This window comes from Stegodyphus dumicola, chromosome X1 (genome assembly GCF_044657685.1).
Source record: "Stegodyphus dumicola isolate Sdum_Otavi_A_Nest chromosome X1, ASM4465768v1".
Taxonomy (NCBI): domain Eukaryota; kingdom Metazoa; phylum Arthropoda; class Arachnida; order Araneae; family Eresidae; genus Stegodyphus; species Stegodyphus dumicola.
In genome coordinates this window covers 96,142,991-96,160,568 of record NC_140780.1, presented here as the reverse complement: position 1 = coordinate 96,160,568, position 17,578 = coordinate 96,142,991, and the positions used below count along the sequence as shown (strand labels likewise).

The 17,578-nt window shown below is 34.8% G+C and overlaps 1 protein-coding gene across 1 annotated transcript in view; it reads right to left on the bottom strand.

The window, feature by feature from the left end:
- Positions 1-11,159: 11,159 nt before the first annotated feature.
- Positions 11,160-17,578, bottom strand: part of LOC118195073 (monocarboxylate transporter 2-like) — a 42,299-nt gene continuing 35,880 nt past the window's right edge. The window contains exons 4-5 of the mRNA XM_085807386.1: positions 15,678-16,059; positions 11,160-12,898 (exon numbers count right to left, since the gene is read on the bottom strand). Of these exons, the coding sequence (XP_085663512.1) occupies positions 12,357-12,898; positions 15,678-16,059 (924 nt within the window). The 3' untranslated portion in view covers positions 11,160-12,356. The remainder of the gene's footprint in view (positions 12,899-15,677; positions 16,060-17,578) is intronic.

Sequence of the window (17,578 nt, the reverse complement as noted above, 5' to 3'; positions counted from 1 at the left end):
TTTACCGCCGGGTCGGCGTAGTCTGTGAGCGTCAAGAGCACGCATTTGTAATTCCTAAAGTTGAATAAAAAGGGATTTAAACCCTTCTCAAGACTTTGGTCTATTTCCAGGTCTCAGCAGTCACCACTTTGTTGCGTGCACAAAGTCACCACTTTACAATCATGTTGACCGAAATCGAAAGCTTAAATTTATTGACGTAAATTTAAAAATAACATTAAAGCAAGCTATACACACCACTGTTACTGCAAGTGACGAGTCAGCGGAAATAAGTTTTGTCAATGTTTATTCGCAAAAGGTATTACAAAATGCCGCTCAGTTCTTAAGTAAAATACTGTATTTTAAGCACCCACCTATATTTATATTTTACTCGATGTAAAAGTCGCTACTATTTTATTTATTGTTATTTATTTAAATTTCCATTATAATAATAAAAATGGATCACACTTTTATCATTTTATATTAAACCTTGCGCGGACCCCCTAAATGATACCAGGAACCTCTAGCCTCCACAGGGACCATTTTGGGAACCACTGTACTAAATGCACTGTCTTGTGTGCTGCAGTGAGCAGGATGCAAACAACCCTATCAAGCCTTCGAGCAATTATAAGCCGTGCAACATGGGTCTCTGTATCAGCATACCGCTCATGTGAGAACAGTGAAGCAGTAGCATTCTTGCGTCACCGCAAAAAAAGGGCAAAATAACGATTCTCATTCGTCATTGTAGATTTTGGTCGAACTTCTCTAGGTCTGCTCGATATGGATTCAGTGTTCTGAGACTGTTTCCACAAATTTCAGGCCATAGTGTGCTTTACATTGAGCTGCTCTGTCGCCACCTGCGCTTGTGAATAAGCCTGCCTTCAATTGTTCCGACAGTTCTTCATCTCATTCCGTCATCCATACATTCGTTAACACTCATTTTACCTGATACCTTATAAACTTTACCCAAACTAGCAAGACAAACGGCGAGTGTAGGGAAGGAGTTCGAGCATACCAAATCGCCGAAAACCTTTTGTGCGTTTTTATCTCTTCCCACACTCACAGCTCCGCAGACACAACGTGTTTGCTTACGTATTCGGCTTTGAATATTCGCATAATTCTTCTGGGGCATAATTAGTACCTTTGGTTGAATAAATTTCATTAAAAATAAATAAAGTTTGGAAATTCTTTTAATTTTATACATGAGCATGTAATGAATAGAATCTTCTGTGATGCACTCGAACTTTATTAAGATCTAATAATGGCAAATGGTCCAGATTTGTTAAGAGCTAATAATGGCAAATGGTCCAGATTTGTTAAGAGCTAGTAATGGAAAATAGTCCAGATTTGTAGCAAGCTAAGAAAAATGGTTTGATCTAGCATAGAATATATAATAAGAAAATAGTTTGCACCTAACGCATAGACAACTGTGTATTGTACACGTTGTATGCTGAGTATACATCGATAGAAACATCTATTTTCTGAGACGATTCTTGCAAATTTTATTGAAGTGGATTAACACAAATTAGCTTTTGAAGAAGTGAAACTATCTATAATAACTCACTGAACATTTCCTTTAATATTTATGTTTGAAATTTTGATAAGTTGATAGTTATTAACTGAGCCTTTGTTTATTAATATTATTTTAACCGAGACATTCGGTAATAAAGTAGGAGATCATATTCAGGGGCCGCACACAAATTGATGAGCGAAATGTTTGAATTTATGCATAACTAAAAATAAAATATCCTATAGAAAAAAGGTTTCTGATGTTAAGGGATTAGGTGGAGAGCATTTCTTTGCAGATTATTGTGAAACATATTGATCATTATAATTTTTTTTTCGAAAGGGACATCTTAGTGACAAAAACTCATAAAATTCATATCCTAGAAAACACTTGCAGGCTTCATTAATGGTACCTAATCATCTCGTAATATTATTTGCAATAATTAAAACAGAAAAATATTTGTACTTTTACAGTTACCATATTATAATTTTAAACTAATAAAACTTGTGTGAAATTTCTTTCTGCATAACATAGGTAACAAAATTATAGATAAAGACATGAGTTAACCATGAAAGAATATCTTTGAAATACACTTAATGGGAAAAAATAAACATTGAATTATTCTAATTTATTTATTAACCGATCTCTCGATTCAAATTCAAAATGACATCTAATATCGCAAATTTTGAGTATAATATCTCTGTCAACTTTTGTCGTACGGGAGTCAAATTTTTTATGTTTTATACTTTATAACGAGTACAAAATTTCCCTGAACATAAGGAAAGAGACATATGAACTTGTAAAAAGTTAAATTTAGTAATGTACGCAAAATTAATTTATTAAAATTTTAAAATGCGAACACATGAAGCTTGGCGTCATTTAAAACATTTTTATAACTTTAAGTCTATGACTACGACCAACGATTAGAAAATAAGGACCAGGTGAGAACTTCTGTGGACACGGTATATAATAAAACTCAACAGGGAATAATACATTTTCACGGAGCCATAAGACGCCCACCTCTGAAACTGAGTTTGTATTTCTGAGAAAATAATAAAAAAAAAATATATATATTTCAATTGTATATTTGTATTCAGTAAGTCTTAAAAAAGATTTTACTACTAATAAGTTTTTTAAAATCTTAAAAGAGGAAATATATATATATTAATACTCTGGTTTGTCTCAAATAAAAATACATTCGATATTATCAACTCATAAAACTAAATCTTTACTGTTCTTGAATAAAATTAATATTCACCTCAAAAGAATTTTCATTTACAAATTTCCCGCTTTCATTTTTGTATTGCTTTTCTGAGCTTAAATGGCATAACAAAACAAGGCGAAAATATTAAATAAGCGTATTTCAAAGAAATGCACTAAGAGATTTGCGATCTACGTGTTGCTGCTAATGTTTGTCATTACAATTACATTTATATTTTTATGCTAAAGCTAGTGTATTCCAGAAAGAGTTAAAAATTTTACAATCGATATAAATGACTTTTTATGATATGTTACCAAGAATTATAAAAGATATTAAGATGTATTTTATTTACCTTTCTAAGTATAAAATAGCTCTTGATTCAAAGTAGTGTTAAGAAACACGTATAAATCAAATTTTTAAATGATTTAATTTCTTACACCGATGAGCAACGCGCTTTCATAATATTGAAGGTAAATAGAAGATTTTATAGATTTCCAAGAACGCGCTGTCGTGTTTCTTTTCTTTATTTGTGAAGTAGAAGATTTTATAACTAATTGGAAACTATAACACTTCTTTAAAGGGTTAAGAAATGGACAATATTTTTCATACTAATTTTTCGACTACTTCCACAGAAGATCAAAATCATCTCAAAATCTTGAATGATCGTTTCAGAAAATGCTACTATCTGTACAGCAGGAAGGTCAAATTACTCCAGAGCATTATTTTCATAATTCTTCAAGGTAATAGCATTTAGTCATATTTCTTTTTATCTAATGCAGGAATTAGTAAACATTTACCTTTCGTTGGTACGATATTCGGAATTGGAGAATCATGTTTTACGTAATGAGTCTAATGTACCATAAGGGTGTAGTACATGCTTTGTTGTCTGCCCTCAGTATTTCCAGCGAAACATGTATTAATTACATTAACGTGTAAGCCCATAGTAAGCACTTCTCGGGAAAAACAATGCATTTTTTGTCTTCCATTCTATAAGGGGCAGTCAAATGAAGACGAGACATGGCGCGGAATTTGGTAACGCAGGTAGATTTGTGTATAGCAGCGCCTTCTATTGGGAATCAGAAAAGAACAGCGCGAACGCTCACCGTTGTGTCATTTGTCTGTTAGACGTGCTTGAAGTGAAGTCAGCGAGTAGTATGTGAACCCGACATCACTATAAAGGCCGGGAGGAATAGCGTGCTGTAGTGCGTTTTTGACATCGGAAGGCAAGTCAGGAAGTAAAATTCATGCATGACTGTGTATGACGAATACAGTATATCACGTGCGCGTGTGTTTGAATGGAATAAATGATATATAGAAGGTCGTGTGTCAATGAAATTAACATTCGATTAGTCGGCTAGGACAAACTCATCGTGTCATTACCCCTCCTGTCATTGCTGAGGTGGGAGCTGTCGTCAGAGAAGACCGACGTCGGTCGGTAGAAGACATTCGCCTCATGTTGGGCATTAGTCACTGTACCGTTCATGCCATCTTCGCAGAGCATCTGAAGTTGCGTAAAATCTGCGAGCAGTGGGTTCCCCACAGCCTAGCGGAGGAGCAGAACACCTAAAACGGTATCACGATGAAGAATATCGTTTCCTGTCCCCTACTGTCGCGGGAAATGAAACATTTTAAGCCGGAAAGTAAGCATTAAAATCAACAATGGCAGCACACGGATTCACCCCCACACCGAAAAAATCCAAAGCCGTGCACATCAGCTCCGGGAAAGTCATGGTGATTTTTTTCTTTGCCTGTAAGGGCCCGCTGTTCGTTGACTTTCTATAAAAGAGCACCACAATTAACGTACATCGGTACGTGGAAACTTTGGCAAAAATTGAAGAGCGCCATCAGTTGCAAACGCCCAGGAATGTTAACGAACTGCATCATTCTCTTGCAGAATAATGCCCGCCCACATGTTGGGACTGCATCATTGTCTTGCAGAATAATGCCCGCCCACATGTTGCCACGGTTATTAAAGCTACGCTGGAGAAGTTTAGCTAGCTGGAAGGCGCTTACACAGTCTCCGTACAGTCCAGATCTCTCCCTTTGGGTTTTCCCTATTTTTGGAGCCCCGAAGAATGACATTCGTGGCCGTCAGTTTGCTTCGGAAGAAGAGGTGCACGCCTGGGAACAATCATGGTTCCGTAGGCTATCCGAAAACATTTTGCCATGATGGTGTTGACCGTCTTGCCTCACAGTGGGATAAATTTATTAACAGTTACGGCGATTACTTTTTAAATAGAAAACAGTTTAACTACCTTTTTCCATCTGTGTCTTTGTCATTTGACTGCCCTTTATATTAGGCCGATTGACGAAAATCAACTTGTATAAACTTGTTTCGAAAGTTCGATTTCATATATACAGTGAAATACGTTTAACGCTTAAGACGAAGTATCGGTTAACACAAAATAATACAATAGTCCCGACAAACTACTATATATTTTCATGCATTTTGTTTCTCTTAACACGAAACAAAAATTGCTTAACACGAAAAGATATCCTCTCTGGGAATGAACAAAATACAGAAAACACCGGCCTCGCTGGTGAGATTTAAGAGGAGTGTGAAATGAAAGAGTGATGGTGTAGAGTCCGCTAGATTCACTTTGGTGTGAAACCTGGCAGAGTAGTAACTTCACAGGAGAAGGGTTAATAAGTACCCTTTATTAACTCTTTAAATTTTAGAATGCGTCAGCTCGATTCTAGCAAACTACGCCTCTTCTTGGGTGGTAATTGAAATGCAGATAACGAAACTAAAAATTTGAAGATATGTACAAGTAATAAAACTATGCTACAGGGCTCAGCTAAAACCCGTTCTTAAACCTCCGTCGAAAACTAGTGGCCGCAAGTAAATGCAATTAAGCCACGCGAACCAGCAATAACTCTGGGAGCAAATGCTTAAACAGCAGAGGTGACGGCCAATAGTCTAACTCATCTTTCCTACCGAAACTCGGTTTTAAAATTATTTTTTAACGTAGAATTTGTATTCCTTCACGCGCGCTACCAAATTTAAATATTCTGGCATTGAAAATTAGGGGAATGAAGGCTTATAATAAAGTTTAAAATTAAACTTTAACTTGCTAGTTAAAATAAATATATCGGGTGCGTCATAAATTCTTGCAAAGTTCAAAAATTCGTAATAAAAGAAGGAATGCAAGAAAAATTTTTCTGTTTGAGCCAATATGGTCAGAAAGACATTGGAAAATTTTCCTATGCATTTATTTTATAGTAACAGATGTTCAACATTACCACCACCACAAGGTAATAGGCAAGTGAGGCGCGTCACTATGCCCATTACAGCGGAGTGTAGTATGTCGCCATCGATGGTAGCGACGGTCAGTCGAATAGCATTTTTCAGTTCCACCAGTGTGGTTGGTGAACCCCGGTACACACGAGACTTTAAGTATCCCCACAACCAAAAATCTGTCGGGGTCAAGTCTGATGATCTTGAGGGCCACTGAATCTTACAACGGTGACTTATCACTCGGTCTTCCGTGAAAGAATACAACAGGAACGTGTTGACGTCGCGTGCAATGTGGGGCGAGGTACCATCCTGCATGAAGGTGACAACAGATAACTCATGTTATTCCTGCAATGCAGGCACCACGTGGTCACGCAAAAGCGCAAGCTACTGTGCTGCAGTGACTGTACAGGTTCTCACGCCGGATACAGGACAGGGTTCTTAAAAAAAGAATGGGCCCAGAATAAAAGACGCGGTGAAACCGCACCAAACAGTCACATGAGGACAATGCAGTGGCTGGCTCTGGTACTCACGAGGGTTTGACGTCGCCTAAATATGACTGTTTTGCGTATTGACGTCACCGTGCAGTGAAAAATGGGCTTCATCCGTCCATATGACGTTCAGCAACCATTGTGGGTTATGTTCCATTTGTGCCAGCCCCCATGTAGCAAACGTTTGTCTTGCATCTGTATCTGCCGGTAATAACTGGTGAAGTCGCTGGATTTTGAACGGATACAGATCCAACATTCCGTGCAGAATACGTCGAAACGACGCTTCCGGAATCCCCGTTCTTCTCTCGGTCCGCTCTCAAGGGTGTTCTGCCACTTCGTTGATGATCCTCCAAACTCCCCGTTTCCTCAAAACGTCGTACTGAATTCCGTATCCCATTCAATGAAATAGGGCTTTTTTGCGCCTTCAATCCTTTCTTCGTGCGAAACTTTCGCAATGTAACAGTTGTGGATTCACCCTTCTTGTAGAACAATTTAACCGCCAACGCCCGATCAGTTAAAGAAAGCATGTTGCCGGCTTCGAATGACGGATCTGTTTCCAGCCAAGTGTTTATTGATAGCCTGATTTGCATAAAACATCTCAGTATGACGTGTGCGCGCCCTCTGTCGGTTACTTTTGAAAACATTTTTTTAACACGGAAAAAAATCCAATGTCTTTCTGACCATATTGTCGCAAAAATAAAAATTTTCCGTGCATTCCTTCTTTTATTACGAATTTTTGAACTTTGCATGAATTTATGACGCACCCGGTAAATCCCTACAATGGTTTCACATGTTTCGTAGAAAGGAGGGTAACTTGGCTTTGAAATATCCTCGGAATAATCTGCTACATGAGCCAGTTTTGTTTATCTAAGCTACTTTTACGTTCCACCCTTAAAAACGCTACACAAACATCTCATCTCTCATCAGTTGACTTTGCAGTGTGGGTAAAAATCTGTGAGTTTGGTTCATATGTTGCACTGTGCATGTCTCTCTCTCTTCATATGTTCCACCCTGCATGGAATTCAGTGACTCCGGAGACGAATGAAAATTGTTTTCGTGATGCACGATTCTCATAAGTATCAGATTATTTGGCACCAAAAGAAATGGAGAACGAGGATATTGAAACTCAGCCGACACTTAATGAAATGTTTGAGAAAGTTTCTGTATTATTGGACTGTCCTATTGTATCACCGGAAGAATTCGTTGCAGTAGTTGATGATAATATCTGTACAGCCCCATTTATGGCAGACAAAGTCATTTTGGAGTTTGTTCAAAGCTAAAAAATTATCATTGATGCAGATTCCGACTACGAAAATAAAATAAATAATGCATCTCCTGTTCCCACGTCATCCGAAATGAGGAACATCATGAAAAATATGCGCGTTTATTAAGACACACATTCCAATGGTGAAATGAATAACAAAATGGGCGACATTGAACAATTTGATGCTGAAAAGACAATGCAAGGAAAAATATCAGATTATTTTACAAAAATTCAATAAATGTTTTGTTTTTCAAAAAACTTGAAACTTTTGTTTTAGATTTCCTTAAGTTCTTGTGGATGTTTTTGTTTCATTAATTTTTTTAAAGTAGATGCATATATACATCTGTATGTAAACATATGTACTCTAATAGACTTAATTTTGTTGAATATATGTTTTTTTTTTTTTTTCAATATCCTTTAACACGAAATTCTTTTAACATGAAAAAATATTTCAGTTCCCTCAGTTTCGTGTTTAACGATTTTCAACTGTATATATAATATTCAAATACCTATCATAGCGCAAACATACTCGTTTTGATAAAAAAAAAACCTTTTCTGAAATGAAATGTCTATTTCGTTCCCTAGTTCGATTCTAGACCTCAAATTGTGCTTATGCTCCAAGTTTTGTGAAAATCGTTTAAGCTGTTTTACAGTTATTGGTATTTTAAATTTAGGGTTAGTAAATATTCAGATTCTTTCGGGTGGAAGAACTTGACGAGCTACTAATTTACCTTGACTCTTATTTAATTCTTCAACGAATGATTACAGGGTGAAATTATTCGGAACTTTAAAGCACACGCTTAAACTGCAAATTTTTTAAATATGTAATTGATTGCGTTTTTGAAAAGCATCTGCAAAATTTACGTTTTAATTTGTGGGTTCAGATAATCCAAATATAACACTTGCGAAACAATTTATACTAAGGTAAATTTCCCAACGACACATAAAGTGCATTTTTTAAAAATTTCGTGTTGGGGAATTGGTGATTGATGTAGAAACATAGAACATGATATACTGGAAAAAGAAATAGGATATGTAATTAATTTTCTGGTGTTTACGTATTAAAAAGCAGAAATTTTTAAATCTTGCAATTTTGAAAAACATACCCGTTCGTGCTGCAAATCGTTACAAGTTTTGCGCAAATTCGACAGTTACCTATCTTTCCATTTCTCTTCTTTTAATCTACTTTTTTCTTTCTAGGGCCAATCAGAAACTAAGTAGATAATAAAAACGAGTGTTTATTCTAGTCTCGAATCTCATCTAATGAGCTGGCTGGGTGAGTGTTTTCATGATTTTCCCCTAAGTGAAACTTAAATATGAGCAAGATTCCTAAAGAAATTCTCCTACAAAAGAAAGGTTGGACTGGACCATATGATTAATGAAAAAGCACACTACAGTTATCTAACGTAAGAGAAGGGATACCTTTGTGGAGGAGATAAAGAGAAATTTTCTTGTACTCATCTTATATATGGAGCAAAGTGCGGAAATTCCCATGCATTCATTATTTTCACCGGAATTTGAACCTGGATTGATCTACTAGTATTCTTCAGCACTTTTATCGCCGCCCAACCGGTATAGTGGTTAGCATCGCTGACAGAAAGGACCCGGGTTCGAATCCCGGAGAAGGCAAGGATGTGTGTAATGTATAGTGTTCCGTGTCCAATTAACCATAATGGTAAAGGGGTGTTGCCCACGTCCTCCGTTACTAAACTAAACTAAACTATAGTGTCCGTGTGGCATGGGGGCACTCTAAATATGCGGCTAGCCGAAAGTCCTCTCGAGAGGCTGAGAGCAGGGGAAGAGGTGTGGGAGACCCATGAACCCGTTTCCGGGGTGCTCTCCATCAAAATTGGGATGGAACTGAACTAAATCGCACTATCACCTGTATGATGCCCAACGAAAGGCGTAATCTTGCACTTCTTGCCACAAGGAATTTCGTGAGCTTGGGCTGACTGTATATCACACAAGTGCGCATTAGTCATTTGGTCACTTGTGCGTGCCTACACGAAGCCCCATCTCTTCTCTTAGACAAATAACTCTAGTGTGTTTTGTCATATTCAGTTAAAGAAATTTACCTTTCTTGGACATAATATTATTTCTTGGACATATATAGAAGCAAGAAAGTAAACTCATTTAGGTAAGAACTGGACAACTTAACCTTAATTATTTCGATGGAAAATCGTTATAGCATCTGAAGGTAAAATGCAAGCAATATGTTGATGGAAATAAACAAAACTTTCTGTTTCCAGATTTAATCAATTACCATCTTTCCTTAAACAACGTCCTTAAAAATTTTAATATGTTTCTAAAGTTGCAAAAACTTAGTAGCGTGATGACAGATGCAGATTAAAGTATTTAAAAATGTTACGCTGGCAAAAGTTAATCTGTCGAATTTCGTTAAAAATGAAACGAAACGAAAAATAACTCCTTTTAAAAAGAGACTGAATAATGTAAAACAGAGCGATGCGCAGATTTGTTATCATTATCTTTTTAATTCCTACACCAATTTTCCAATCATTGTCAAACATTTTCAACGTTTAAATTTTTATACATATATCCCCGAAATTTTTGAATAAAAAAAATCCTGTTTTTTCAGTCTAATAAATATTTATTTTGAGATAGCGAGCAAATTTTTATAGGTTATAATTAAAAATTTAAAAAATAAATCAGAAAAAAATATCTGTAATTCGAACCTAAATTGTAAATGTCAAATGCAAAACAAAATAACAAATTCAATTGATATTATAGAGCTAAAATGTTGAGCGTAACTTTTAAATAACTTATTTATATTAAAATTGGTTTAACATAACGTTAGAGTTGAATCGAAATACGGAAAAAATAGACACGTCATTTCATAAATGTCCGATTGTTTTGAGATTATGAGATATGGAAATTGCAAATTGGGTTTTTCGGATCGCTCGATCAGAATGGGAGATTCTGAACTATCCCACGTATTTTTTTAATAATATACCAAAAAACAAAATACGATGTATAAAAAAATAATCATAAATTTGCATTTTATATGCTCATAAAATATATTATTTATTATTATCAAATGTAAAAAAATTTAGAATAAATTTTAAAGAATATGACTTTTATTTTTCCTCCCGTATAAAAGTTTACTCATTACATATATGTTAATCTTCATAAGCTTAGGAAGGAAGTCTTATAGGTATTTGTACATTTATTGGCATGGTTAAACAAGTCGCTGTTGTCTATTTTATATGATTGAGTTATTGAAGTAATAATAAAACATTCGATCATTTTAAAACAACTGCATTTCACAACTATTACAAAACTAACTGTATCGCTGATTTGATGAACAAAATACAATTGCTAAAAACTGGCAAATGGATTTTGCTTTTATAGTTAACTTCTATCTTCAATATATACACACCATTAGGAAAGAACAACCTAAGATATCCCTTTATGGTTTAAAAAGCCAGACATTTTGCCCCGGCTTGATAAAGGAAAAGAATTCAGGCTTTCTTTTTTTTTTTTTTTTTTTTTTTTTTTTTTAAATTTTGCAGATATACCACACTAATCGTTCCATAATTTTCATATTATTGAAATGCTGATTAACACTGTTGGTTGATATGCTGATTAACACAATCTTTTACAGTGGCATTATTGCTAGATGTAGAAAAATAGGAGGAGAAGTATGCGAGACATGGATAACTTTCGACTAATATACAGTAAAGTGGAATTCGAATATGCCCTTGTAAAGCATGGATTTTGGGATGCAAAAGCATAATTATGGAGTTTCCAGTTTTTAAGCAGAATGAGTAGAGAATGGTAATATGTCTATGAATGACAATGAAATATGCAAGAAGTTATTTTACACATTTCTGATAAACACGAATATTTTTTTATTTTCTCATGGACGTTTGATTGATCAATGATCTCAGAGAACTGCACCATAAGGGGTGACCGATTTTGCACCTCCGAGAAAAGAACCTCTCCCCCAGTTTTGATGAAGAATATCCCGGAAGACAGATTCGAGAGTCTCTCGCCCCTTTTTCCCTACTGCAAAACCTCTCAAGAGCCCCTTATGCTGCATAGACCATTGCACATTCAAACATCCAAGCTTTCTCCGGGTTCGAATCCGGGCCTAACCACACAGCAGCCAGTATCGCTATTTTCTGTATCGGTGAGTGCGGCGAATTCTTGTATGTTCAAGTCTGACTTCGCCATCCCTTCTCTGCTGATGACCAGATTATTAAGAATAAGTACTTAGGACTAAGCAGCGTATTTTTGTCAAATTACACATTTATATTTAAATAATTTAATTCTTAGATTTTTGAACACATTTCGGCTTATTGATCAAGAGTTTTATGATTTAAGATACATTATCCTTTCCATCTCGCTGCATTAGCATGAGAGAAAATCCGTTATTTATTTCGGTAATACATACATTAGTTATTACTGAACTTTGCCCATAGTAATCTTTACCTTCAAGCCAAAAGAAGCTATGAAAGGTTCTGCTTACATTATGTTTAAAAAAAGATTGAAGAGATAAAATTAAGATTCATTTATCTTTTCTCAGAAAAAACATTTTCCGATTTGTTCCGTTCTCCAAAGAGGCATAGAGAAAATTGGTTGAATATCTGCATTTGAAATTTATTTTACAAATCAAACATGCTATAGAATGTCCTTTGGTTTTAAAATCTCTGCAGGAACACTTATAAGGAAGATGTCACTTCATCAATGACGTCAATGCTGCTAATGGTTTTAATCAATTTTCTTGGTGAGTAAATTTTTTCGGAACCCTTGAACTGATTCCCACGGGAGCAGACTACGCAGTAATCTAAGGAATCTGTTGAACCTGATTCTTCCACATTTTTTTCTGTTTTGTAAAGGTTGTTTTCGAACTCGCTCAGCATTAGAAATTTCTCCTCTTTATTACAAGATGTAATGCAGTCATCGATGTAATCTTCTATAAAATTCTCGACAAGAATTTCTTCTGACATGCAAGTTAATTCTTGTGCCTTGCGTAAGTCCCCGTAATCACGAGGTATATCTTGTAGAGTGTCATGAGAATCTTTCCTTTTAATTAGCGAACTCTCGGGAAGAGCATTATCCTTCTGTTGCAGCTCCATTTGCTTTTTCTTATGCAACTTGTATTTATGAACATCTATCAAGAACAAGCTGACGCTACCTAAAAATACTACTGCTGAAGAGACGTAGTAACCCTTTTTTAAACCCCAGACTTGATTCAGATGATCTGAAATAAAAAGAAAGATATTCATTAAAATTATTAATATATCAAACAACTAAAAATCAGGTGATATCAATGGGTAATTTTACTTCATTTTATGTAGTGTAACTAAATTTCTCAAACCAGTTTAGCCGTATTTCAAATATCGATTATTTGGGGATTAATTTAATGAAGCCAGAGAAAAACTTATAATTTAAGATAAAAGATATTTATTGCACTAAACAAGATTTTTTTAATAAAACACTTAGGGAAAATAAAGTAATAATTCATGCATTAGATTTGTTATGCATGTATGAAAGAAATGGGTGCAGAATGTGTAATAATCAAGCTCTGTGATAGTTATCTATATCGGTCTATACAAGTTTTCGAAGTATTGTTAAATGCTGCATTATGGCATGTACATATGGTTTTATAAAAACTATATCTACAGGCTTTGTTTCTGTAAATACTGTGTTAAAAATTACCTAACAATTAAAACGTTTTTCAAAATGAGGGAGAGAATTTTATGAAATATTATGAAAATAGCTAGAGCTTTAGCTTTAGAGATTTGAAGTAAATTAAATTTTATATAGTCTTAAAGAGCCAAAATTTTGTTTAGTAAAATATTCATTAGGCATTAACGAAGAAAAGAAAACTTCATACAATTTAGTGCAAAATTCGTGGAAATATTCGAGTATGTATTTATTGATTTAGATTATTTTTTAATGTCTGCAAATAAAAAGTGAAAGGAGCTCATGATTTTTCAATCAGACTTAGGAAGCAACTTCAAAAAGGAAAAAAAACCCGCCTTGGATGACTAATAGTTCTATATTGGGTAAAACAGTTCTTTGTTAAATTAGCTTGTCCAGCGAAAGGGCTATAAATTATGCATATTTGGCTAAATTATTTTGCATGTAACGTTTAGGAATGTTTCGTATTTAATGTATTAGAAAATAATGAATATTTTAATATGGAATTATTACTCTGTACAAGACCATGCAAAATTTTATATTTACGAAACGCTTGCTTCCCCACCTCCAAGGGCTGAGAATTGTACCTTACTTTGGGAAACATTGCACCTGAAATAGTATGTCTAGGATGAATATTTGAGAAAATGAAGCCTGTAACCACTTTTTTCGGAAACACTGCATGAGAGATCAAACCATTACAAGCCATCATTTGGATTACAGTACACCCTTATGAATTCTCAAAATATCTTAAACAAGGAACAGCACACAAGTGATTAAAAAAAGGTTATAAAAGAAATACTTTTGTAAAAAAATGCTATGGCAGTTGAAATTATGACAGAATAATATGCGCGTATATATTTAGCAAGTACTTCCAAGAAAGAATTAGGACATATTTTACTTATTATGCAAGAGCAGGCTATAAAAAAACATTTGCTTACACACGTTTGATCCGTGAAAGCCCATTTCGCTACTAAATTTGTAAACACAATCATTTAAATATATATATTTAACATGTGTGCTACTGTTACACCACGAAGGCATGCAGAAAGAAAATACCTCATATACTTAGAAAACATTGAAGTCTCGAAAAAAATGGAAATCACAACCAATAAAGACCTTTGTCAGATCCTTTCAGGTCACGGTAGATTCCCGGCTTACCTAAACAAATTTAAAATTCAAGGAAACGCAAACTGTTTACTATGTGGAATGCTGGGAAATAACAGGTATTATGTGGAAGAATTTGAATTAACAAAAGACCTTAGGAATACCAATATGAACTTTAAAGACCTGGTTTATACTGGAAATGAAGCAACAAATATAGTAGAAGAGAACATAGAAAATATCAATAAAAATATGATCGCAATTGAAATAGAACAATAACAAAGATCACCCAATATGACTGCTGATGGAGACCTCGTTATTCAAGAAGTGTTTTCCTTTATGTTTTTCCTTCGTGGCCGATCTAGAAAAGCCATAAGGCGAGCTTGGGCTTGCCAGTAGGGTGAACTGTGTCATACCTACCTACTTATCTACCTACATACCTTATATACTCCCCCCTTTAAAAGTGCGACTGGGGATTAGGGGACCCAGCCGGCAAATCCCGGTGGTGAAGAATCATCATCCACCACCGTCCCTGTTCAGGCGCCATTGTAGAGATATTATAACCTTTCGGAGCAGGAGACAAGAAAAATGCATGGTGCCCTCATCGAGACTCGAACCTCGACCTTCCGAATACGCACCGAGTATGCTAACCTTTACACCACGAAGGCTTACTGGAAGGGGGGAGAAAATACATTATATACTCTCCCTTTTAAAGGATGACTGGGGATGACCTGACTCAATCGCCAAATCCTGGTGGTAACGAACTATTGTCCACCACATTTTAGTTCAGGCGCCACCGTAGTGTCATTAGCTTTCTTTTTTTAAACCAGAAAACATTAAAAATGAGAATGCCCTCGCCGGGATTCGAACTTGGATCTCTCGAATACGCGCCAAGTGTGCTATCGTTAACCACAAAGGCATGCAGAAAGGAGGTAGAAAATAACCTTATATACTTTGTTAAACTAGCTTTGCGTCTTATTAAGAAAAATCAGTGTCATTAAATCCAGATTTTCAGATGTGTACATACAATACTATTAAGAGGAACAAAACCAAAAATGTTTTGAGAAAGCACATATTTTAAGGCCAGTTTTGTAAGCAGAATCCTCTCAAAGTTTTCTTTTATGTATTCGGCTCTTAGGTATTTTCATTTACAAATATTACTTCCTCCGTTAAGGATGTTTCCATAAATTTTTATAACTTATGAAGTAATAAATCAAGCAAAATACGATACTTACGTATCACGGGTAAACCAAAGAAGCTTGGAATTGCTTGACTGCATAGTATTAAGCTCCAGGCCCGAGCGTAATTCCGGGCTCTCACTTTTTCAAAAACACAGAGCTTAAGAGAGTAGATGTAACCACCATAGAAGATGCCATAGATCCATACAAACAAAACATATCCATGGAAGCCTGTCAAAGCTGGATAGGCCAAAAGCCACGCACTCAAAAAAAGTGCTGCAGCCTGGCAAAGGTATTGCTTGGCAATCAGACACTGTACGCTGTTCTTGATTACGATAATGCCGAAAACTGATGCTCCGAGTGAAATTGCAATACCTAAAAAAACTTGCAACTGGTAAATGCTTTTCAGATTCAAGTCATCTTTTTTCATTTCTTCAACCTAAAACAGAAAAAGTACTATATGCAGTTTTATGTGAGGTCGTAAAGTAATCATTGATTCAATAGAAACCATGCAGTTTTACTTAAATTAATTGAATACTGAGTTAATCAACATAACTAAATTAATTTATTAAGTTAGTATAAAGTAATTAGCTTTAGAATGAAATCTTTTTAAAACTTCAGATTTAAACATATGAAATAAAACATTAAATTTAATCTTAAATTTAGAAATTCGAATAAAAATTATAGAAAATGCTACTAAAGGTGATATGAAATACAAGAAATTGGCAGACACGCACAATAGATAGTTAATTTATAGTTGGTTTTATGACATTCATAGTGTTTTACAAAAGGAAGTGATTAACCAAAAGAGGAAATCAAATAGGCAGACTTCATTAGGTGAATATTTTCTTACTTATTATCGACTTATCTTTGTAATTAATACGTAACTTTATTAAAATATCAATGTCAATAAATTGATACATTACGCTACTACTTCAATGTTCTCCTTTAACAGATTCCATGAATCTTGAATAGAGTAAATTCATTTTACAAATCGATAGTCGCTGTAATCGATAATCATTTTTACGAAGATAACCACCTCCACAGAAGACTAAAATCATTTAAAAACCTGGGTGGTGGTCTTAGAGTGGATTTACTTGATTTGAAATCTCTATTCTGAAAATACTGTTTCAACAAGTGGAACTTCCATCAACAGACAGCAAAGTGGGCAAGTCCAAATGGTCTTGTTACATGGGCGTTTTAGTAGGTTTTCCCCATTTGCAATATAAATGCGAGCCAGTTTCCTTTCACAAAGGCATGCCTTCCCTTAAGCATAGTTCTGGTATACTTGTCATGATGGAACAAGTAAATAAGTAAATCAACAAGTGAATTAACTCTTGCTACGTATAATGCATCTTTTAAGTATTATATCTTTGGCATCTATAGGGATCAGTTCTGAACAAAACAGATGAATTTAGCCTTTAGTAAGAAAGCAGTTCTGTCGTCTTATATAGCTAAGAGAAATACTTTTCATCTGCAAATTAATAATAAATGTTCTGTAAATTTCATACTCCATATTTTAATATTTCAATTTAAAAGTATATTCCGGAACAATAATTAATAGAGCAATTATGTTACAAATTAAAACAATTTTTTATTAGTTAGATGTTTAAATATCCATACTTAAAATTATTCTTAATTTTCCTAGTTAAAAATTCACTTTATCGCTTAAAGAAAAATAATCCGAATTTCTGCGTGTAAAACAAATTTTCTAAAATTAGTTTTAATATCAGCAAAGAAAAAGTGTTCCGCTTAAGTTAACAATTTCTTATTAAAAAAACAGTAAAACCTGGCATAATTTCTAAATGCTTCTACTTCTTGAACAACAATGCACATTATCCAAATTATCTTGCTATCTGAATATTTGGAAGCTATGAAAAATGTATAGCGTACTTCCAAGTTCTGGAGTTAACAGTAGGTAAAACGCTAATATAGCAATAAAACACCTTCTTCTCACT